At 42.1% G+C, this 25,018-nt stretch overlaps 1 protein-coding gene across 13 annotated transcripts in view; it reads right to left on the bottom strand.

The window, feature by feature from the left end:
- Positions 1–335: 335 nt before the first annotated feature.
- Positions 336–25,018, bottom strand: part of SEMA6D (semaphorin 6D) — a 130,104-nt gene continuing 105,421 nt past the window's right edge. For 5 of the 13 annotated variants that reach the window (XM_038147365.1, XM_038147369.1, XM_038147368.1 and 2 more), the window contains exons 2-19: positions 14,999–15,140; positions 14,505–14,616; positions 13,843–13,903; positions 13,666–13,728; positions 13,478–13,579; positions 13,167–13,257; positions 12,770–12,889; positions 12,236–12,324; positions 11,266–11,483; positions 11,026–11,157; positions 10,674–10,829; positions 10,419–10,592; positions 9,560–9,700; positions 9,383–9,460; positions 8,513–8,604; positions 8,112–8,168; positions 6,142–6,309; positions 336–4,052 (exon numbers count right to left, since the gene is read on the bottom strand). In XM_038147365.1, coding sequence (XP_038003293.1) covers positions 2,749–4,052; positions 6,142–6,309; positions 8,112–8,168; positions 8,513–8,604; positions 9,383–9,460; positions 9,560–9,700; positions 10,419–10,592; positions 10,674–10,829; positions 11,026–11,157; positions 11,266–11,483; positions 12,236–12,324; positions 12,770–12,889; positions 13,167–13,257; positions 13,478–13,579; positions 13,666–13,728; positions 13,843–13,903; positions 14,505–14,616; positions 14,999–15,107 — 3,267 coding nt within the window. In that variant the 5' untranslated portion in view covers positions 15,108–15,140 and the 3' untranslated portion in view covers positions 336–2,748. The remainder of the gene's footprint in view (positions 4,053–6,141; positions 6,310–8,111; positions 8,169–8,512; positions 8,605–9,382; positions 9,461–9,559; positions 9,701–10,418; positions 10,593–10,673; positions 10,830–11,025; positions 11,158–11,265; positions 11,484–12,235; positions 12,325–12,769; positions 12,890–13,166; positions 13,258–13,477; positions 13,580–13,665; positions 13,729–13,842; positions 13,904–14,504; positions 14,617–14,998; positions 15,141–25,018) is intronic. The other 8 variants (XM_038147358.1, XM_038147357.1, XM_038147362.1 and 5 more) reach the window with 8 other exon arrangements.

The raw sequence follows: 25,018 nt of genomic DNA, 5'->3' as shown, positions 1-25,018 counted from the left end.
ACTAGAGCCCAGCTGACACCTGGCTGGAGCTCCAGGGATCCACTTCGGTGCATGGCGTTGGTGTTGTGTGGGCAGCCCTGACCCTGTACTGAGCTCTGCCACCACACGCTGGTTACTCTGATTTTTGTATTTACCTCAGAAGGCCAAAAGTCACCGACAGACCCCGACTCTGCCCCATGGACACAGGGCTCAGAGTGGCTGAAGAGGACACACAGGACCCTGGAGTGTCACCCCAACCTCCCCGAGTCCCGCAGGCCAGGGAGCGGCCGAGGGCTCCGCGCCCTCCTGGCAGAGCTGCTGCAGGCACAGATTTCCCCTACAGTAATCCCACAACGCACCTGCACCAATAATGAAATCTCACACTCACTACATGGGAATATTTTATTTTGACTTTACATGCGGTGTTAAAAACCCAAAGAACGTATTATTTACACATCCACAATACAAGTTTACAAGATATCTATACATGTTAAAGTACTCTATAGTAATAGAGCAGCTTCATTTAAGGGTTACTTTTTTTATGCCGTACCATTAAAAAAGATACAATCTGCGTTTACCTTTGCACAAATGGATAAAGCATCTTTTATTATTAAATTAACAGAATAAGGACTAGGTTGAATGTTAGAAATTTCAACATAAATACTGAGAGAACTCACATTACCATCTACAAGGCAGCACAATGTTACAGGAGGTTATCAGGGTTCACATACATTTATCTTCCGGGTCACACAAGTCTGTATTAATATTTGTGAAGTGAATTCGGATCAGTTTGTGTCTTCTGACAACTGAGTACATTTTAATAGTTATTAATCTGTAGTGTTTTAGTTGCAAGACAGAAGTGTTTAGGAAGAAAGATCATTGATTTTTGGATCCAGAGGTCTCAGGAAATAAATGTCCCTTACAGCCTTCCAAGAAAAAAATGACTACTTCTATCCTTTATTCTTTGTTCTGTAACAGAGATCCAGTTTTTAGTGACTAACCTTTTCTCCCCTTTAAACACATAATATAAATCTCCACCGTCTCTGAAACCCGTTGCAGTTATTTGTCCCACTAATTCATGAATATTCCTCTGCCATGGTTATTTCTATAGTTATGTTCAATAAACAATGTGGTAGTGTGTAGTTTGCAAGCTAAAATAGCCATCTGTGTTGAACATCAGCTGCAAGTGGATACTGTAAACCCTACTAAATAGCTTACACAACTTTAGCAGGTGTTCCATTACCCTAGAAACCTCATTTGATTTCACATTATAACTGTTTGATCCTTCAGAGAGCTGGAGTGGAATGTTTATCATGGTAAGGTGATTTAATGCTGCTGTCTTCTTGGATTGTAGGCTGCCTTTAGTTACCATTAATTATTCTTGTATTTTATATCTTTTTTTTTTGGGTGCTGTTGAGAGGTTTTACAACTGGCACTCGGGAGATATGTGCTATAGTGAGAACACTTGACAGATTTAATTTTTTTTTAGTACTTTTATCATTTGCATGAATAAGGCACAAAATGCACAGATTCAGGTAAACTCACACATAATATTTACAGAATATTGTCATTACCTGCATGACTTTGGAAAAAAACAAACCTTACTTTACACAACAAAAACAAATTGATTGCACTACTGTTGAGTTTTCACAGACTGCTTCTGCCAGGCCAATTAATGTTTCTCCTTTTTTACTGACAAGAGTCTATCAGCGTGTAGGGCGTTATTAAATGCAACAAAAACGTGAGACCTTCTCCAGTTACACAGGCGTTTGCCAAGTGAACTGACTATTAGCTGCCCTCGGTGAGAAGTACAGGGGCTCAAGTTCACAGTGGCCAGGTATTGGATGGAGGCACTGTGGAAACACAGTAAAACTCCCCCGTTCCAGCCCAAAACACTAGATTTGAAATGCACAGCTCTGAATCAATAGCAGCATAACAGAGTTATGAAGAATTAACCATATCTGCACTCTTTGACTGGGTGACTCTTTCATGCAGGCGTTCCCCTCAGAAGGCTGTCAGAGATGCGCAGTTCATCCGTAGCTGGCTCCGGCTGAGCCCAGCGGGCTGCAGAAGGCAGAGTCATCTGTTTGTTCAGTCATGCTCAATGTAAACAATTCCATAGCATAAAAGATGCAATGGGAATCTAAGTACATCCTAGTGTGTACAGTACACACACACATCCACACACACGCACAGCTTTATCTGTGGCAAAAACAAAATGCCACACACATGGAGAGAAAAAAATAATGCTACAGTTGGGCCAGAGACTTAATTCCAGCAAATTGATTATTAACCCAGCTATTCATTGAGACATTACCATTTTCTGACATTTGTGCAAGAGGCAAGGTGAATGCATACATAGTAAAATGTTCACATTTAATGGGAATGACCACACTAAATGGCAGTCTAAAATGGAACCCATTTTTCAAGTATTTGCTTACTGATTTTTTCCCAACAACCGTTGTTTAGCTATTAAGAACAGTAACGTAGCCCCCACCCCGTTGTGCTACATGTCTCCTTAGCTCCAAACAAAAGAAATGTAATGACCAGCACTTTCCTTTGTTTTTTTTTGTGTTTGCCTGTAGCAAGTACATGAAGTCTTGCTACGGCTACATGTGGCAAGACACAGATGTTGCTCAAGTAAAGACAGTTTCTTTGGCCACTTTGTTCTCCTCAGTAACAAGCAAGTCTCTGTCTTATGTGTCTACCACAACATCATTTCACAACCTGTACAGGTCAGTGCCCCACTCATTTTAGCACAGACGTGTCCTAGTAGCTGTATTTGTTCAGTGGTCTGACTGGTGTCGTCTGAGGGACGAATGAGGGTTTTGGTGGCACGTCAGGTTTTAGGGAGGGTGTCCTCTTTATTCCTGTGCGAGGCAGGGTGCCATTGCTCGTGTAGCTGCTTTGCCTGGACAAGGAAGGCTGGAGGTGAACGCTGACAGGCGTCCCTTGCATGTAGTCCATCTTAGTGCCTGCCGTGGGAGCCATGTACCCCCCACGATTAATACTTGGCTGTCTGGATAACAAAACACCATTTGGTGAGTTCAAGTTTTTAGGAAGGGCAGATATTGAGTGCCTCTGTGAAGAATTTTTGTGATAACCCCTCTGCCTTTCCAAAGAGGTCATTGGTACTGCAGGAGTGGTGGGAACATCCACTCGTTTTGTGGGACTGTTTCTCGGCAGAGTCGATGGAGGAGAGTATAAAGACGCCTCCCTGTTGGGAACCTTAGGTGGGATCTCAGACATATTGCCCATCGGATCCAGCATTAATGTCTGGTGGGCCACTTGAATATCTCCCATAATTGCTTTGGGATTATTAGTAGTTTCATTTAAGTGTTTCAGAAAATCATTCAGGGTGTTCCTGGAATCAACAGATCTCCTGTGGTCTCTTTTGCTGGATGATTTTGTAAGCGGATGATCAATATGTTGCATCTTTTTGTCCGCCTTGTGCGCATTAGAATTTGAGAAAGATGTGTTGTAGTCATGGGTAGCATTGGGAAGAACAATAGCACTGGGAATATGTCCGTGACTTAGAGGAGAGTGGGGTGGAGGACTAGAAGGAAAAAACTGAGGGCTTTTTAGCGGGGTTTCCTTTCGTGAAGCATTGAGGTTACCGTGCGCTTTGTCCGACTGACTTTTCATAGCCTGCAGAGTCTTTTGTTGAAGGACCGGGGTAGATTCAGGAGTTGGAAGTGCAGCTAATTCTGGAGGCTGTCCCCTGTGGTCCATCATCATGGACTTGGTATCGCCGTTTGGAGGCAGCTCCTTTCTGCTGGTCAGCAGGTTTGTGTACAGTTTGGGTGAATCAATGTTCTGCTGATACTCCTTGACGGGGCTGTCAAACAGCCCATTCAGTTTGGCAAAGCTCCCGCTGGAGTCAGTGCAGGACTGAGCCGATTCAGCATCTTTGTGTATTTTCCTGGATTTCCGTACAAATATATCCCGGTAACAGTAAACGGCCACTCCCGCAATAAAGGCTCCCAGGACAAAAGCAGCAAAGACACAAGTGATTAGGACATTCATATGTACCATTTGGTTGGACTCTCCTGATTGTACTTCCCACCTCACACCTGCAAAAGACAGGCAGGATATCATAAATCCACAGGTATTTCATACTGACACATTTCAGAAGAAGGTACCCTTCCTCAAGGAAGTGTCTATAAAGTGTTTTTAAATGCTCTGGATGTGGTGTTGGTGTAACTCAGTTGGATCCTGCAATCTACTCCACTGGTGAATGCAAATAATTTTATAAAAATTATGAAATAACTGTGTGTGCACTGACGAGGCTAAATGAAGACTGTCCATTTTCTCTGATAATGAGCAATGCTTGTCGCAGCTTCTCTCCTTATATTATGTTTTGTTTAGCCTGTCCCCAAATTTCCTTTAAGGCTCACAAATAGGGGCCTTATGTTATTAACATTAATGATTTCTGCTGGAAAATTGAGGTTAGAAGGTCCTACTGGGCCAGACAGCAATTAATAACTCATGGATGGATTTCTCTCTCACTTTCCTGCCCAACTCATAAATCAGTATCAAAGGAGAGACAGGATTATGCAAATGTTGTGTAAAAATGTATAACATACATACTGCATTGTTACAGCCACGCTAATGGAATACAGTAGGAAACTTGTGAACTGCTCCACTCCCAGGCTGCTGGTGCTGGAGTGGCACACCTGCACTCCTTATACATGTCCGAGTTTGAAGATAATGTGATTCTGTCAGAGCACTGATTTTTATTTTTTACCAATAACAAACATAATACTTGCATAATATTATAAAAACAACTTAGGTTAAATTATTAGAGAATGTTAAAACTTAGAAACTTTTAGCTTAGACCCAGAAATTGAATATTTGATTAATGTTTTTATTTGGGTATTAACAAGCTCCCTTTGATTTTATTTTAGATTTTTTAAAGCAACCACAGACATCTTGCAGCTCAGACAATGTTAGTTTTTAATGAAAGTAATTCTGTTGCTATCCCAAGAGATGTTAAAATGAAAAAGCAAGAGGGAAGGAACAGAGCCACTTTTTGTTAGAGGCAAGGCCTTTGAATATTGTTAATGTTCAGGGTTACAGGTTTTAATGGCACTGTGCAGAAGCAGAAGGAAAACATGAGTAAAGTTCACTAATAGCTATGACACAAAATGTGATTCAGAACCAAGAGATGATAATAAAAACTTAAAGCAAAACAGAAAATAACTGCAACAAATTAAAATGACAAATGCACGGCCATAATGGCTGATAGGAAACCTGATATGTTTTGTGAATGGTAATAAAACAGAAATGGTTTTTGGCTGGTGAGATATTTTCAGTAAGTACAGAATTGTGCAAACATGTCTGTCACCTTGCTGTGCTATGCACTGAGAGAGACTTGTGTTAAATTTTGGTTAGGGGATCGGAAGCTTCTTGATCCTGTGGTTGACTGCAGTAGTCCTATTGAATTAAAGTCTCAGTTGCCATAAGAACCTAATCAAAGGCTCACTTAGCTGAAAGAATGGCTAGAGAAAGATGAACTACAGGCAGATTAGATTTCTTGTGTTCAGCTTAAAACCTCTGGATGTCTCAGTACGTACTGAGATCATCTCTAAACTGATGCTCATATCCAGAGGATAAAAATTCAGCACTTTCTTACTCTGACCCTTGTTCAAGACCATATTCCAGGCAAGCAGAGGTTGGGATATGCCCCATTAAACACACAGATGTCTTATGGAGCTCTGCTTTGTGTTCTGTTTTGCCACCACCCCCAACCCAAATGAAAAAAACCCTAAACATAAGCAACCATTCATGAGGACTAACAGTCTAAGCCAGTGTTTGAGTTACTGCTTAAACAGTTTAAGATTGAAAACAACAAACAGAGGTGCAGAAGGTAATTTTTTAATGTATCCAGAACTGCCATTGATTACAATGGGAGTTTTGGACCACTCCAGGATTAAAAAGCTGAACTTAGTATCTGTGTTTCCCATTATAAGCTCTAAGCAGCACTTTGTCAATGGGCTAAGTAGGTATGAAAAACATGATTGCACTGTCTGCATATTCACAGGAAATGGGTATAAAATAGAGCCCAACAATCATAGCTATTACATTGAACTTAAGCCTTAGACCATGTTGAGACTATCAGGTTTCCATTCAGCTGCAATGTATTCCCTGGTAAGGCCTTACCCTTTGGGACACCTGATAATGGATCAGAATAATCAGAAGTGTTTGGGTCATCTTGAACTACAAATTTCCGAGAGCCAGTCACTTTAGGTTTCCAGGAACCAATCACTTTAGGTGATATAACTGGGATACTTGCCATTGTGGTAATGGAAGCTGAGGAGAACTCCATGTCTGTGGTGGCAAACAGATTTTTATTAATGTGTTTCATGGCACGTCTAAGCTATAGCTGGACACAGTATTTTATGGGAGTTACATGTCAGAGCAAAATGTGACCCCCCCCCCCTACAATCTGCAGAAGTACAGATGGCTGATTAAAATCAATTACTTCAAAACTGGAAGTACAAAAATAGTACATTTAGACTTTAACAGCTGCTAGCCAAAAAGCCAGACAAGTCAACTGTGAAAGCAGTGCAAAAGTTAAAGTAAGCAACTGTGGGGGTGAAAAGCACAACTTAGTTGACTTAATTGCTATATTCTTCACTGGAGACAACATACTTGGCTGCCTTTTAAACATCTTATAAAAAAAGAAGTTACTTGGAACGATGCACACTCATGACAGGTTATGCCTGAGAAACCAGATCAGCTCCATTACTGCTATTATGGTATACCAGGAACTGCTGAATGAGCCATTTCTGCAGGTGGGGATAAAAGGAATGTTTTTAACCCCTATTTTGTAATGGTTCCTAAGGAACAATCCTGCAGAGATTCTGGCTCCTCTGTAATATGTTTGCTGAACAGACCCACCACAGCCTATGTGAAAATGCACAGAGTGGGAAACTCATAAAATTGGGTTTACAGTCCAGTCTCATTTGCACCCTTGAGTATTTTGTGTTCACTGTCCCAGTAGGTTTAGGCAGGAGATCAGACTTGAGAAATGTACTTCAAAAGCACACTCATTCAGGACTTAAAAATAAGGTTCAATTGTATCTGTGTCATAAAATACCACTTTGAAAATTCAGTTGATAAACACTCATAAAGCCAGGCAGCATTTCTGTGTGACAGTTTAGTTTAGTTTTGTTTCCTTAAGCGAGTCTCTAACTTGCATTGTGGGTAAATAGATCTGGAAAATATTTGTCTCAAACGTTATTTCTTGTCAAGTTACAGAAGTGAAAATGTCAGAAATCAAACCACCAATAATGTTCTTGTTGCACTCTTACAAATTTAACATACAAATAGATTATTGTCCTATTTGTCAGTCAGAAATGTGCCCTTGGTTTGAAAGCAAAGACCCAAGTTCCAAAAGCAAAGACTGGAAAGTAAGGCCTGGGTCTTGCTCCTGTTGAAATCAACACAGGTTCTGCTCTTGAGTTCAACAGAGGAGCACTGGGTGTCCCTGAACACCAGGGGCTGGTGGTGAACACCTTATTGGAAAAATCACTGGAGGAGAAAAGGATGCACAAATCCATCTGACAACAATGCACAACATTTTTTCTAAGCCACTTTTGTCTACACAATTTCTCATTCAGCTACACAGTTCGTGATGTTAAATTTTTTTCCATTAGCATAAACTACTTAAAGCATTTCAAAAATAAAGAAATACACATTTTAGAAAATGTGTATTTGTGCAAAAAAGCTTGCTGGGAAAGAAGGAAAAGAGAAAAGGAGAGGTAAGGAGGAAGATGATGAAGTTCTGCCATTCATCTACTAGAGATGACCAAGAGGGGCATTCACAAACGCATGGCTGGGGATCAAGAGTAAAGCTTAGTGGACTTCGTGCAGTGAAGATGTCATCTATGTTAATCAGGCTCTTTAATAAAAGATGTCTCAATAAATAATGAGCTGTTAACATGCGGCTACACAGGGTGAAGTGCTGAGTGAGAAGAGTCTGACTATCTTTACCATCAGTGGGAACATGAGTAAAAGCACAAAAATGGAGGATTGCCAACTGTGCAAAAGGAAGGAAAAAAGGGCTGAAAATGCTGAACTGAAGGAAAGTAAAGGTCATTAATTCAAAAAAATTAAAAAAAACTAACCAGATGTTGGGTCGCCAAATATTTTGTAATCTGGTGTAGCTGTAGTAGGCAAAATTTCTAAAAGAATTAAAGGAACAAGTAATCAGTAAAAAGTAACAAAAAGAAAGCAAAAGATCTCAAACCTGAGTAATGGAAAATAAAAACTAAAATATCACTGGTTACAAAAATTAAATTCTTCAATACTTTGCTGTAGACCCCAAATAGCTGTAAACTGGTGAAGGAAAGAGAAAAACTCTGCCACCCAGGACTAAAAAGCTCAGCTTTGTGAACATTCACAGTAACACCAGGTGATGTGTTCATCATGTTACTGAAAAGCTCATCAGAAATTTAACATCCACAGTGAGGTGTGGCCACAGACTATGGTGAGACATTCCAAAGGAGCAGCAGTGACTGTGCCTTACCATGGCAGTCCCCAAGCTGTGCCGTGTTGCCATACTCGACATCTTGTACGTATCCTCCAGTGCTGTGGTTGTATGAAACAAACAAAGAGAACCTGCAATTAACAGTATTAGTAAGGATACAAATGGAGATTTTTTTTTTCCTGGAAACAGCAGATGGAAACATACAGAACAGCCAGTGTATGGCCCAGAGGATTGTACAAAATGTACAGGATAGTCGGGCTTTAAAACTATCTCTGTGTGCTTATGCCAGGAAATAGAAGAAAAACAATCCCATTTTTTAACAACTACATCATGTCTTCTCCATTGGGCACGCTCTTGGGTTTAGATACAACCATCCAATTATACCAGTTAAAGTTTGCACTGGCCTGCTACAAAGGCCTCTTTTTAAGATACAGCTGCTAGTGCACCATATATTACAGACTTGATTTGTGCAAAATGCCTTTGGTATGCATATATAACACTCCATCTCCACTGCGGAGGCACAACCTTGCTCTTCCCACTGTGAATCCTGTGCTTTCATATTTGCAGTTGCCTGTGCCCTGACCATGAGCATGCCTGGGAGGGGATACTGTGTCCTGTCCTCTTGGAGCTGCTCAGGTTTGCATGCTGCAATTTCTTGCCTTCCTGCTTCCAACTGCTCTTCCTACAGGTCTGCCTGTCCTCCTACACATCTAGAACTCCCACTGAATGCAAGTCTTCACCCAGAGTTTCCAGAATTAGGACAGACAGACTATTCTGTTCATTTACAGATACAGTCCACTGGAAAAAAAATATTAATAAAACCAGAGATTTAGTAACTGTGTGCAAGGGGCACAAGCTTGTGTAAAGCATATTTAGAGATGCTGGGCTAACTTGAAGAGGAGTACTTACAGCATGCCTGGTGTCACTCTGCCACATGTCTCATGGTCTAACCAGCCACAGTACGGGTCCCGTGAAGCAATACAGGCCCTTGCAAGAGAAAAACCCAAAAAATCATGCATTTTTTACTTCCTTTTAAAGACACGTTGGTGCCCTTGCTTTAAGGGGGGTTCAGGAATGGAGCCGTACTTTTTACATGACCCGTGACGCTCACAGCGACTCAGGGGAATTCTAACGACGCAGCTGGAGAATGCCACGAACAGAGCATGGTGGTCTCTGTCCAACTGGAGGGAAATGACTCTTCTGTCCTCCTCGCTTTCTGCATTACACCTGGGCAGCAAAAACGAGAGCAGGCCACTGCTTTAGTGACTGTAGTACTTTGTGCAGTAAATATTTTATTTATTGTCTGTGTAGCTATTGAATAGAAACTTCTCACATACATGAATGTAACCTATGACTCTTTGCTGAGACATTGCTAAACAAACCTCTGAGTTATCAAATGCTGCCTTCTGGCTCCTGCTAAAAGCTTGGTGAGAAGTTTTCTGAACTATGCAGGAAAAAAAAAATCCAAATCCATTTTCTTTGTTCCCTCAGTCAGCGTAAGTATCATGAGAGAGCAGAAGAGGAGTCCTGTATTGGATGGCAGTAGAGTCTAATTGGAATGCTTCCACTCCCAAATTCTTTGTGCCAAAAAATAAACAAGTTTAAAATGATCAGATATAGGTTATACACTATCAGCCACTCTTGAGCAACCCTCAAGATAAGCACAGATCATTTCATTTTAACATCATCAAGGACTTCTGACGTTTCAGAAGCATTTCAGGAGAATTAGACCATGTCACTGACGTCACTGGAGTGGAATTAGGTTGTTCATTCAACCCATGCAAAATGGCAAGTGACCAAATACTTTCAGGTTATTCAACATGAGGAACACGATGAAATGACAAACAAGTGGTGATGTTGGTGATAATGAGCTAGTTTACCATAATCTTTTTTAGCTAGGTACCAAGGACTAGATGAAGAGCTTAGATGTTCTGGTAATACTCACTTTGCATGATTATATGCTTCAATCTCTTCCAGTAATATGCTGTTGTTCAAAGAAAAAGGCCTGGTCTTTGCCAAGATTTTAAGTACTACTCCTGCTTCGGAGCCAACAAATATGACTGTGTAGTTCTGGTAGGGTCCAGCAGCGTGGTCTACAGCAATTGCTGTCAATCTGTATCTAGCAAGACCAGAAGGCACATCATTAACAGCAAGTTGTCTTGTTTTCCTTTTCACAGGTGTTACTTTTGACCTGTCATACCTGACACGTGTTTTGGTAAACCAGGGCTCCTCAGTGACTGAGGGAACAGCTGAGTCCATCAACGGATGAGATTTGATGAAGGAGAGCGTTTCGTCTGGGAAATCAATGGAGGTTTTGTAAGCCTCTGCTAGGCCATGCTTTGCACAGCAGCCAGGTCTGAAATGAGAACAATATTGTTTTCCTCTTGATATTTTAGTTAATGAGAGAAGGCAGCCGGTTAATGAGCATCCTTATGGCTGAAGCACCAAGCTCTGCTTTGGGTTTTACCCAGCAAGGCACTCAAGAGTGCAGCTGATTTAAGGTAGCTCTTTACAGGGACAATGTTATGACATCATGAGTAAGAACCTTTTACCTTGGCTTTGGTACTTTGTCTTCAGGTACAGCTGTCCAAACAGAGTCAGGAGTCTTTTGTTCTTTAAATCTCCCTTTGAAGACTTTCTCTATGTCATCCATGCTGAAAGCACACACTGCTGAACCAGGGATGCTGTAAAATTTGAAAAGTAGTTTCAAGAAATCAGACTACAATGGCACCACTCTCAGTGTAAGAGAGAACCCGAGATCTGCCTTTGATGAAAGGTTGCTCATCTCTTACCTGTTGAGCTGTGTGGTGAATACACCCACAACAGTGGGCACTCCATTGATTTCTATTATGTCTGTGATAGACTGCAGAACATCAAAGTAGAAGAATGAATCCCCAGGAACTGAGCAGTTGAGCCGAGCTTTCAGAAAGGATGTCCAATGCTTCTCCAGGACCCTTTGGGAGCCCCCCATGTCATTTTTGCAGATGCGTGCCACACGGGAATACACAGCCTGTGAAAGGAAAAAAGAAGGAAAAAGGGAGAGAGGCTTGAGAGATGCAAGGGAAACAGTGCTTGTTTCTGAGCTCTTAATAAAACACTATGATAATGTTGTTAACAGGAAGCTGCCATTTATCTGCACAGAGAAGATGAAAGCAAATGGTGTTCAGCTCGTGGTGTACAGGCATCCTAATGTATCACCAAGAAAATGCATCTCCACAGTTTGCTCCCACCCTTTTCACCTTCAAAATCATATTGTTAGTGAGATTTAAAGACTTTAATTAACCATGTGTAAGGGATTTAATAATTTATTGTAGAATATCCTTCCATGGTGAGGCATGAGTATTATACTCTCTACTGGCATGACTGAATTATTCAATATCCAGGGACATTAGAGGAACTTCTTTGAAGCTCTCCTTTTGTGTTGTTTTCTTTTGTTTCTTTAATAAGCATGAAAACACCCTCAGCTTTTCCAGTACTTGGCACAAGAGTTAAGAAAGAGCAGCATTAAGGCAACAGCACATTGAAAGACACCTGTAGGGAGCTCACTAACAGCGAGGCCCCGAGAACAGAAACAGCTTTTTGGTTGAAGAATGCACTGCTCTAGTTCTCTTTTTCTCCCCTCCCTGTAAATTATAACCGTGGTAAAACTGTGCAAGCTTTGTCCTAGTTCCTTCTCCATATAATGAACTGTGCTTGTCCGTGATGCTGTTTTAGGATGAGCTCCTTCTGCTATGACTCAACGCTCACAGTGACGATACTGACCTTGCCTAAAGTGTTGTGCTCTACAGCAATTTCTCGGAAGAAGAAATAAACATAATTCCCATATTCTATGGCATGGAGGAAGTGTGGTTCTGTAAGAAAGAGCAAGGAGAAGTTACTTCAAAGAACTGCTCAATGGGCACACAACAGTGACACTGTGAGACCTGGCAGCTCCGGCCCAGGTCTACATCAGCCAAGGTGAGCTCCAGTCTTCCACATACTTTAGGATGTCCAAATACAAGCACTGGAGTTTAAAGGAACTTGAAGTCTTTAGGATTGGCTGATGGATGGTAACAAGGCCCCACAAAATTTTATTGCAACTAAGGTATTTTGTTACTGCAAATTCAATTGTTGAAGGATTTAACAAAAAATTTGTCTTGTTTTTTTTTTCATTATGCACCTTTTTAATATTCTGAAAGCATCATACATGCTGACATTGTAGCATATGTGTAAACCAGGCTGACTGTGAATAACCTGACCTTCTGTGCCACTGAAATTACATTTGCCATGTGTATGGGAAAATACTCCCCAAATTACCTTTTATCCATTTGGAGTCATACTTTATTGTTCTTAAGGCAGATCCATCCCCCATGCTGCGATAAATAACAGCATCACTTGCCAGGAAATCTGCTACTGTTGCTGAATACAATTTTCCATCTACAATGGAAGTTGAAAACATGGTATTAAGAGGCCTTTAATAATCTAGAGAATTCTGACTAGCCTGTATTTTTCCCCAGTTCTTTACTGTCACACTTCCCCAGACTGCTGTAACCTATTTATTAACAGGTCAGCTTCTAATCCTTTGGAGACCCTTTAAAAAATTTAAGAGCAGGAGCACCATGACACCTTTAGCTTTCCTGTGCTTGCTTTAAAAGCTCTCTGTCTCCTTTGGTGTCATTAATCATTTAGACTCATTACAAGTAGAAGTTCTTACCAGCAAAGAGGGCGACATTGGTTTGTCTGGCATCAAATGGGCATCTTGCCAAACCACTAATTTCCTCCCCATCATACTCTAATGTATTCAACTAGAGAAGAAAAATAAATGGGTGATAGTGTCATTTCTATTTTGTGCACTGGCACAAAAGCAAAACATTGTCTTTCCACAAAACTTAATTCAGCACATTGTCTTCTGTCTGTTTTTATTTCACCTTGAAGGACTCTCCAGGCACACTGGATGTATTGGCTATGGCACAACCAATGCAAGCAAAACCAGAAACAGATCAATGACAACTTCAGTCCTCTTACCCGATAGTATCTGCACATAGGGTTAAATGCATTTGTTCCACAGACAAACACCATCTCATCGTTTCTTGGAACAAAGACTTTAATGAAGTTATGGCATTCATCCTGAAAAGAGAGTAAGATGTATTAATCACAAACTCCATGTATATAATAAATACTAGTGTCATTTTTCTATAATGTGCTAAACTTACTTTATGTTTGCCTTTCATAGCACAGTTCTCTCTGTCCTGCTGCTTTGATCTCCATGTTAATTTCTGTTAAAGCAAACCAAAAAAGGAACATTTGAATTCCTTGCCACAGCAAATTCTTAAAACAACTCATTAAAACGAAAGAAAACACCTCTCCCTTTCCAGCAGACATCTACTCACCTTGCTTGGGACAACTTCTGATTTTGGAACTTCATTTAAATTTACAGTGTAAACCTGGTCCCTGTTTGCAGAGCAAAAAGACAGCAGTAAATTCCTTAATTCTGTGCCTCTTTACTTGATGAACTAAATTTTTTTTCAGAATGTTATGTTAGACCAGCAACTTCTATGATATGCTTATGGATTTCCTGTGTTTAATGTAAATGGGAGAAGGTTGCTCATGTGTAACATGGGGTGGCTTTGATTTTTATTGGTGTGGTCTTGAGATAGCACCTGCAGTGTCCGGCTGTCCATCCCTGTCTGCCCATTCTGCTGAGGACTAACCTGGGCTGTAAATATGTAAGCGTGTTATCCTCACTTCCTACAGCCCTGACGTGTCAGTCCAAGTTTAAAATGATCAGGAGAGGTTTTTATCAGGCAGGGCAGTAATATAAAAGAGGGAAAAGAGCATTTGATCGTTGGTTTAAGCTAAACTACAGAAACTGCAGCCTTCAAATCCAATTTTCATGCACTGGCCATAGATATGGTATATTTCTCTGGGAAATTCTGCCCCAATTCTAATTTTTATCATATTCTGCACATTTTTCTAAATGAATTTTACACATAAATGCAAAACCAGAAGAGAAAAGAATTTTAATCTAATGAACTGAGTGAAGGAAAATTACCTGCCAGTGATATAAAGTGTGTCTCGAATTTTCAACATTAGTTGGAAGTCCAGTCTGTGCTGAGATTCATTGCCTGAAGGGCGTCCTCTAAATACTGGATATTGCCTTGAATCTGCAAGTAAAAATGGGCTACACCATCACTCAGGATTATAGAGCTAAAGAATCAATATATGGCATTGATTAGCTGTATATACTAGGTGTAGAAGGGTTTAAACTAAATTCCTTGAGTAATGTCTTGAATATAAATGAGGAAAAGATGGCTAATGTCAGCAAATGTTCTTTTTCCTGAAGTTATTGCTGTATTTCTGATTGCTTTTTTAGGAAAATGATTAAGTGTTCTATTAAAGATACAAAGCCAGTAAACACATTTCAATTTGAAAGGAATCAGATTTTTTTAAAATTTCCCGTGGTGGGGGGTGGGGGCAAGGAAAAAAAAAAATTAACATTAGAACTTTTTCCCTGGTGTTTATCAGCACTTTACGCAGATTCCTTACAGTGGTAGTCCACGACATTGATGGGGTCCTCGTCTTCGGGGAAACTGACGGCCCGGCAGCGGGACAGGCTCAGCAGCGTCACCAAGGCACAGAGCACCGGGCGCCTCATGGCTGGGGACAGGTGACAGCACTGCTCAACTACCTGCGGACAGGGACACAGCGGTGAGCTGCAGCAGCACGGGACACCGGCGCCACTTCCTGCTGCACAAGAGTGCAAAAATGCGCTTGCATTTGAGTGCTGGCAGCAGGGGACACTGATGGGAAACTGCCGCGTGACACAGCCCCGCTCGAAGCTGCTCTGAAACACGTTGATGGTTGCTAACTTTTAGCTGGATTTACGGGCATTTCCAAAGAAATGATGACTGTCAGCCCATTTGATTCACAGAATTGGAAATAGAACATACAGGCTGCTGACCTGGCAAGAAAAATTGTCAAACTTGGGATTAGAATTTTAATTAAACTGCAATCTCTTTCCATCCCCTCAATCACTGAATGTCATCCAACACAAACCCTTCTCCCATAAAGTACCTAAATCTCATCCACAAAACGTCACGACACACACAATGTGTCTGAACATCCATTCTGTGTTTTAATGTCAGTGCTTGTTTCCAGGCTGTGCCATCTCGGCGCTCAGTCCAACGTGCCCGTTGTCACAGACCTGATGCCCAGGAGCAGGCACCTGATGCTCTGCCTTGTGCAGTGACTTACACACATGCAAAGCAAATGCAAAATGCTGCCCCTGCAGTGTGACAGTGCTGTCACACACTTCACAAGGGTGGCAAGAGACTCAACTGGGGATGCAATGCTGAACCACCTTCCCAAGATGCCACTTTCCCCCTCATTCTATCTCCTACTGTCAAAGGCTTCGGAGGCTTTCACCTGGGGTTGCGTGTGTGTGCTCTGCAGATCAGACAGCACAGATCGTGACAGCACCACAACATGATACAACAAAGCTTTTAAGATGGGAAGGAAAACATAACTTCTTCAATTCAACCACAGGGATATTTTAGTGAGCAGAATGTAACTACTCAAGTTGCAATTTGGGTAGGATGCAAGAAAACACATCTCAAAGTGAAATGTGATCTTTAATGACTGCAAGTGGACTGGGCAGGGGTCACATTTCTCATTAGAAACCTGGCAAATGTAGTATTATTCCCTCCTCCAACCTTTTGGAGGCATTCATTCAGCCCCGACTCACAGGTCAGAGCTCTGAGTCATCAGCTCAGTTGCTGAAATTGGTTATTAAATGCTTTGTCTAAACAGAAAAAAAAAAGAGAAACCTTTCCATTTGAATGTTTCAAGACTTTGAGTGAGCAGAATATGTTGCCAACACAAAGTGCCAGACCTGATCCAGCAAAGCACAAAAGTATTAATCATTTAATAATTTGAAAAGCAATTAAAAACCCCTTCATAACAACACTTAACCTTTCAGTAATGTGTATGAGGGACGAAAATGCTGTATTTGTTAATTGATACTATGGCTGGCTAGAGGCAGGGCTTCCTCCTTCCAGAGGCTGCTGAGCTGTCAGTTTGGGCTGGACTGTGAGGAGCCCAGCTGAATGGCTGGGACCATTTGGGGATGGGGTGGGGGTGTTGTCTGGATGCCTGCCCATTACAGACTGACCTGGAAAGAAGCATTTTCACTGTTAATGATATTTCTGTATCTCAGTCCACCAGTCCAGAACGAATGGGCTGTGCTCTTAGTCAAGATTGATGAGTGCAGTGGTTAATAAACACTAATGATTCCTGGCACTTTCCCTCTGCTCTTCCTTGTCCTGACATGGCCTCTTCAGCTGAAGCATCTTGCGTTAAATTACTAATGAGCAAACTTAAAACAAACTGGAATTAATAAAGTTAGTCAAATTAGTTCTTTCTTGTGAAAGCACCATTAGAGCAAAGTCCTGCAGCACTGTGGCTCCCAGACACAATAACAAATCATTAATGCTTACACAATCTCTTTTTTTTGGGCTTTTTGTAAGGAAAAGCAGGCTCCAAATATCCAGCCCACTCCTTTTCCAGTGAAAGAGAAAGGGGAGACACATAAACTGCACGTTGAGTTGGTGCACAGTAACATCTATAAGGTGCTTAGTAAAAGTCTTCCCTTGAAGCCTTGTTTTCCTGGAGAACAAATGAATACAAATTGCCAAAGAGCAAGAAGCTCTCCCAGACATGTGGGCTGCAGTCAGCATAGAAGATGAGGCTGCTTGTGGCCCACAGCATGACTCAAAGAGACCCTGGCCCGGCTTCAAAGTGCACACAACTGTACGAGTTCCACCTGTACCAAGCAGGGGCATGTAACAGGAAGTTTCCTTTTCCTTCCAGTGTTCTGCCTGGGAAGAATGGACTGGGGTGACAATTACAAATCTTCCATGTAACCTGCCTTACAGAGGCAGATACTGACTTCTGCACTCCAGGAAATGGCTGCAGAAAAAAGGGCAATTTATTTTTGTTTTTAGGTCACAATTGTCAAAGGGCAACTTGTTTTCAGGTCATGATTATCATGGGCAATAAGCAGCAAACTGTCACAAAAGCAAACAGGAAGCAACTGAAATGCCAGGTAAACAAAGTATCAGTTCTCTCAAACAGATTCAAATTTCAGGCAGGGTATCAAACTCCGTAAAAGAATGCCAAATTTTGTAAATGTAAATCCAGAGGATGTGTTTCCCCAGAGGCTGCATCCAGAGCAGAAACAAACTCAGATTCCCCCAAAACCCTCAAACAAATCAGGATACCCCGAGAACACGCAGGGCATGAATAGTTATGTTTAGCAATCTTTTCTAACTAAACATCATCTGTTGCTAATCTCTATCAAAGAAAATACTGACATGAAGCACAGACCTTTGTCACAAGGCAGAAAAGCAGACAGAGAGCTCCACTGGATCAGCAAACCACAGGTAATCACTTCTCACCAGCCAGGCAACAAGTACAGATTTCTTTATTATTTTGCTTGTAAAATTACTAAAAGAATATTAACAGTAGCTCTGCTTTCCAGCCACCTACGAAAAGAAAATGCACCTGCTTCAAGAGGCTCTTAAATGCAGCTTTTATCTGGTTGGACACAGGCTTGAGATCAGAAGCACTGAAGAGAGAATAAACTGGGACGAACAGCTGTTTCCTGGATAATCAGAAAAATGGGCTCCATCTAGCCCTTGGAGCAGGGGTTTATGACAGCCAGGTGTAGCCTTCTGGTAGACACAGATAGACTGGTGTGAAAGACGTAATTCCTGCCACATTCAAACCTTTTAGTGGAGGCCACTACTGGGGACTACAAATAACAATGCTGAAATATCTGTTAGGCCTGAAATAGCTGATTACAAAATGCTGGCAATGTCTACCTTCAAGAAAATGCAGAAAACATTCATACTCTGGGTTTGATTATTTTTCCTTGCCAGGATTCAGCCCAGTCTTTGATGAATTTCTCTTATAAATTGCATTCCTAGCATTTCTGCTAGAAAACAATCCATGGCAAGTGCAATGTTTGGAAATTACCATATTGCTATCCTTGTTTTGCAGCTGGGGAATTGAGGCACAGATCAAGGCTGACTTTGTGGCCCAGGCCAACCACCAAAAAAGCTTTTTCAAAGGTTCTGAGCTGCTTGGGGTCAGATGTGCTCCTTCCCTGCAGCAGGGGCACACTGAGCAGCGTCCCTCAGGTGAAAATCGGGTTACAGATCAGAGCTCCTCTGGCCACGTGGCCTGTGCCATAATGAGTTGTGTCTGCAAGGAGAAAGGACTAGAGGTGTAAATGTTAACTGGTGGCAAAAATCCACCTTGTTAAGGAGGCAAGCAACCTGCCTGAAACAGGCCTCAGGGAGATGCTGTTGGTCAGATGGGAGGCAGGCAGTTGTCCCAAGTAATAAACTGGCTCTTTGTGGCTGCCACCTTTCAATCTCAGATAGAAATCCCATCCTTCAATTCCTGATTGGGGGAATCCAGAGAAGCAGGATATAATTCCTGTTAAAATATGAGCCTGCCTTCAAACAATCACACACGAAGGGGAACAGGCTGGTGTTTCTTGCCCATTAATCTATTCCAGCCTTTGACAAGGTGCTGGTGACGCTCCATCAATCATCTTTCCGTGCACTGCCACGTAAAAGAGAAGGGGGAAGGGAAAGGGCATTCAGCCAGCTGGGGAGAAGCAACATATAAAATGGCTCCAAACCAGACTGATGCAATATCTTCTACTTACTGAAAAAAAAAATCTTAAAAATCTTCTTAACACAATAAACACTTCCCAAAATGCTAAGCACAGACAGGAGTGCAGTACAGCAAATCCAGGCTCGAGTTCAAGACAGGTCAGAACAAAAGATGCATCCTAAAAGTTATCTCACTTGTGGAGAGTTTGGCAAGGATAAAAGCTGACTAAATGACTACATCACCTTCCTGCTCCACCAGACCCAGGCTGTTAGGTGAGACCAAGGATCCCCTCTGTGCTTCAAGCACAAGTTGGCCATAATGCTGTGGGGGGACAGGCAGAATTGATTAATAATATGCTGAGCCTAGTCAATTTATGTTGATGTGGTTTCCCACAATCCCAGCTGGCTGGACTTGGACAAATCAGGAAATCCCTGCTGTCCTGTTTCTTCCTGCATGCAAGTGGCTCCCTCAGGGCACTAATTAGTGCAAAGGCACTGACTAGTGTCTTTCTCAGATGGTACCTTCTGAAATTTTGAGCATGAAACCACTCTAATAATAAAAGTTAAGCCAAAACAAAAATTTTTTTACTGCTGCTTGTTCACAGATGTTCAACAAGTTTCTCAGGGCCTACAGCTGAGACTTCAGTCCCTGAAGCAGAGCGAAGCTGATCTTGTGCAAAACCCAGCAGCTTCCACTGAGCCCCTGAGACAAGCCCTGCTGAGGGGCACAGGGCACCCTTGGACAGTGGCTTCAGGCACTGAGCCCATGGCCAAAGCAGCGCCTTGAAGCTCTTCAACCAGAAGAACACTCAAGCAACAAAGATCTATTGGCCAGGCTAGAGCAAGTCACAGATTCCACCTGCACCCAAATAAAGGCTGAATGGGAACTTACTTGTGTTTAGCACCTCTCCCCCTTTTTTTGGATGCCAAGGACTAGTGTAGAAAGGTTAAAAATCTTGTTTACTGCAGCCTCAGGGATTATCTTTTGATGTACAAATCACTTATGGTCTACAGCAGTTTTAACTGTAGTTAAAAAACACTACCTGAAAAAAGGGTATGGTTCAAGTTCTGGGCTTCATGAAGGTAAAAGCCTGCTGGCAGTGACTCTGCTTAAGGTGGCTAAGGATTCGCACCTGAGTCTACTTGCTGATGGTAACTGCTGCCAGGTGGGAGAAGTTCAACTTCTTGAGCCAGCTGCAGAGAACACAGCTCACCAGAGAGTGCAGAATGCAGAAAGGGAGTGGTGCTCAATTTCAGTTTGTCAACCAGCTCAATCCTTTCAGAAGAAAATACATGAAGGTGCTACAGCCTGCCTTCAGGGGCACCCTAGAGTTGTAGAAATGTACACATTGGCAACCACAGACGCACCAGAACATTCACCCAGAATAGCACCTAATCCCTGCTGTGACTGGAATAAAATAACTCCAGAGCAGAGCCACACACTGGGAGAACCAAGCAAAAGTGTGTTTTAGTAATCAAAATATGAAAATGGAGCCTTTTTGTACCATCTGAGTCAAAATATAAGACCAGCATGGCCCAGGGTCTTCAAATTCTAGAGCGGGAGCCAATAATTCTTTTTCCTATCTCTATTTTTTGGTCTTGGTCTTTTTTTTTCAAAGTCTTACTGTGTGAAATGTGTATGATGAATCATTTGCTTACAAGCCAGAAAGTATTCCACACAGAATGCAACATTTGCCTTAAAAATCTGCATCAGTATTTCTGATACGAAAGCCAGGGGATTAGATTCCCATTTTAGGTCATATCTATACATAGGTTTTCCAATGATGCAATTGCATCATAGTGTGGTAAGTCCTCCCAAAACAGGGATACAACAGCCAGCATCAATGCAAGTGTGATTTTCTTTATAGTTCTTTTTAATGTCATTCTAGTATGTGTTTCTTCTAATGAAGGCTGACTTCAATAATGTTCCTGAAGGCAATGCCTGACACAGAGGTTTACAGTACATTCAAATCTTAGAGATTCTCTGTGATGTGATAACTCCATGTTGTGAAATTTGATGACAGATTGTTTCAGCTAATTATCAAATAACACAGGAAAATATTTGTGGCTATAAGGAAAGAAAGGTACTTAATTCTTGTAGTCCCTTTCAGGAACACGAGGCATGATTTTGTATGAATGAATAGGTAATACCAACTCTTTCTGTCCTATAAATGTACACCCAAATGTAAACTTGCAGTATGCAGCCATCCCTACTTTTTATAACAACTTTAAAGTCTGCAGCTCTGAGAAAAAAAAATTAGGATATTTAGAGCTGAGATATTAATTGAGCATGAAAGTGCAAATAACAGGTCTGTTATTTTAAGATAATACTTGACTTCTTTTAAGGATTCTGCATTAACACCTCTTGATCTATGCCTAAGTAAAAAAAGATAGTTTAATATTAAAGTGATGAAACCCTACCAGTGAGTATCACAGCTTTCATCTTAATTGGCTTATGGCACTGCCAGCTACACTTCAGTTGTTTGCAGGCTTTGAACGTTGCAGCAAGCGCACCCCTCTTACTCTAGAACGAGTTGACAGAACTTGCAAAATGGCTGGGGTGACTTTTAATGATGCAAGTGTTTAGTGGTTGATTAGAAGCACTTTGAGGGCTAAATTCTCCTGTGATCAGAAATTTACTTGAACACCAGATAGTTTCAGCAGGAAAGGAAATAAAATGCTAAGCAAACTGTAAATGATTGCCTCAATTATGGTTATTTTAAGTTAATTTTTGAGACTGAATGTTAACTACCTTCTCTTACAAGGGTGACATGAGAGTCCTGCACCTGAAACCAACCTTGGATTTCAGCTCACATCTATGGCCAAATCTGTTCTGTTTTGCAAAGCTCCTGCAGGACATGCTTTCCTTGCAAGCTTGCCAGGGCTGGGCTATCAGTGATGGAGTGTAAGGTGCTTTAACTTCAGCAGTGCTCTGGATCCACCATTTTAGCAGACCTGCATTTCATTAATTCAAACTGCTCATCCCCAACTGGGACTGCCCTAGGATATACTAAATTTATTTCTGGAGGTGTCCACGGACTGATGCAGAGAATGTCAGTACAGTGACCTTTGTTCCATACTCTGGGCACTGATCCTCCATTAATTCCTGGCCCTGGGCAGCTCTGGTAGCAGGAACTCCTACCCATGCCCTGACCCCAACCCCAGAAAAGCAAAGCCACCCTGCTGGGGCGAGCAGCTGTGGCTCATCAGGATGAAGTCCTGAGCACCTCCAGCTCCCAATTGTGTCAGAGGTGTCTGATGCTTTTGATTAATGTGTTTTAGACCAAAATACTTTTATTCTGAAAACTAGGGAGAACCCTTAAACCATAATGGCAAAGACCTAATTATGTCCCCAAGAACACAGAAGCTTGGATGTAGGTTCAGTAACACCCAAACTGCCCCCCTCGGCCTGAAACAAAAGCCTAAAACCTAGACCAAAGTATCACTTTTCCTCCCTCTAGGAGGGTTGGCTACAAGCGTGGGTCAGTGCTGTAAGTGAAGGAAGTCAGTGTTCTTCCTGGAAGCCTGCAGAACATGATTTACATAGCAAAACTGCCACTCATTTCAGCATGATTAGGCATCATCTGATAAGGTAACTCTAAGACAGGAATAAACCAGTACTTGCAGGTGAGGACATAATGAAGGTCTCAGGCACAACTTGCACAAGTTCAGCTGACGCCACAGCCAAGGGAGTTGCTGGCAGCACCCCGGGCCTGCTGTCTGCCAGCCCCGCTGTCTCCCAGCCCTGCAGAAAGCAGTCTAAGCAGCCTTCCCCCTGAGCAGGGCTGCAGCCTGATCCTGAGATAAGTGCTGCCCACTGGAGTCCTGGCTGGAGCCCAGGAGGTCAGGGTTTGCCTACTGCATGAAGTGAATGGGATGTTTTGAAATGGAAGGGAGGTTTGGGGGAAGGAATATGCACCAACAAGCAGGGCAGATGGAGAAAAAAGGGATTTGCACTGTGGAAAGGGCACATCTGCTGTTCAACAGGCTGCGCCTCAGACAATGTTGCTGTCAACCTCACTCCAGAAAGCATCACTTCTTTCCACCCACCACTCTCTGCTACAAACATCCCTCCAGCATCTCATCACTGTGCCTTGCTGGAGCATTGCTGGCTTGAGTTGCTGCTGCTGGGGAGAAGGCTGCTGCATGTCACTGCTCTCACTTCAGAGAGAAGGTAAATGGCTGCAGAAAATGCAAAGGGAGAGACAGGCAAGGACTCAACTGGCAAGAGGCACGTGAGAGATCTTAAACACTGTGCTGGTATTCTCTGTATGCCATTCTCAGGGCTGGAACAGTCAGCCAGCCTTGCCTGCAGGAATACTGCCTACAGAGACTGGGCAACAACGTGCTTTTAACTAGCCTTGCCTTTTCTGCACGGACAAATCTGGTAGCTGGCCACCCAGTTACCTATTTGTATATGCAAAGCATGTGCTGTGCCCCTTTCCTGGGCACCATCAATTACATGTACAAAACACAGGCATGAAAACCTGGAGGAACCTTGAGCTCGAAGTTAACAATTACTATTATCTTGTTAGGATTAAAGATTAACTATGCCAGTAAAAGGATGTGTTATGAAATGTCTTTCCCAGGCTTACAGTAAATAGAGAGTTTTGTTTTCTTGGTTTTAGTTTTTTTTTTTTTTTTCCCTTTATCTCGAAGTCCTCTCAGGATTTGGAGTAATTGTTTAAACTGCTGCTTTTATTTACCATAATACCAAAATGTTGTCACTTGCCACGTGACTGCTCATACTTTCATTTGAGATGTCGTGCAGAAACACATGGAAATCTGGTGAAGGCAAACCAATTTTAGAACATGTTCCGAGCAATTGTTTTGCAGCACTGCCCTACAGTATGAAGTCTCTTCCATTTCTTAAATTGCCTAATCAAATGCAGACTCTGTTCCAGTCACGCTAAATTTTCACATAATGGCAGAAAAATACTTCTTTCTAGCCTAGCACCGAACAGTTGGATCACATTATCACATTTGCTGCCTTTGTAGTCTCCAAGTGTGTATTTGTAAAATATGTATATACATATTCACAGGGGAGGGGGGAACACCGTGCTCATGCTGTGAGACCCTGGGGATGGTCAGAGGGCCAGGGACACACCTTGAGAGGTGCCTGTGCTGAGGGTCTCTCGGGGGACCTGGCTTACCAGAAACATGGAGCAGTGGTGAAAAACTTATTGTTATGTATTTTATGTATTAGAAATCAGATGTATTAGTGCAGCATTTGATCTGGCTGACTCCTGGCCCTGCAGTCTGCTGAAGTTATTACACTGATATAAATGCACTAAGGTAAACCAAGCCTATTTGTTGCCAGTTTGGGGCTGGAGACAGGACTGGTAAAATGTGTAGCCATGGCTCTCTCTGCTCTGGGTCCCAAGCTTGGGCATATCCCTGAGTGGATTTGAGGAACTCTGCACCACAGAACTGCCCACTTTCCACAGAGCAAACACAACCTGCAGAGCCCATCCAAGGCAGTGTTTGCAACTGGATGTAGCCACGCTGGGCACCAGCTCTCCCTCCTCTCTGCTTTACTTGGGCTCCATCACCTCAGGATAACATTCACTCTCCAAGACAGGGAAATATTTGCATCACAATACTTTGGCATTTTGACTTGTGAGCCACAGAGAAGTCACAGATCAGACCTTTCAGAGTAAAATTTAAAAAAAAATACATATTCAAATCAGTAACACATGGACTGCAAGCACTTGAATCAAGGTCAGAAGAAAATCTGTGCCAAATCAGGGAATGAGACTTAGAGCTTTAAAGCTTTCTGTTACAGCCTGTTCCATTCTCTCTTCCACATTGGCCTCCCCAGATCTCCAATACAATTACAATGTTTCCTTAAATCCTTGGGTTGTCACTAAGAATATTAGCCAGT

This window comes from Motacilla alba, chromosome 10 (assembly GCF_015832195.1).
Source record: "Motacilla alba alba isolate MOTALB_02 chromosome 10, Motacilla_alba_V1.0_pri, whole genome shotgun sequence".
In the NCBI taxonomy this organism is placed as follows: domain Eukaryota; kingdom Metazoa; phylum Chordata; class Aves; order Passeriformes; family Motacillidae; genus Motacilla; species Motacilla alba.
Note: the sequence above shows the minus strand (reverse complement) of the source record. Positions and strands in the feature narration are given on the sequence as shown.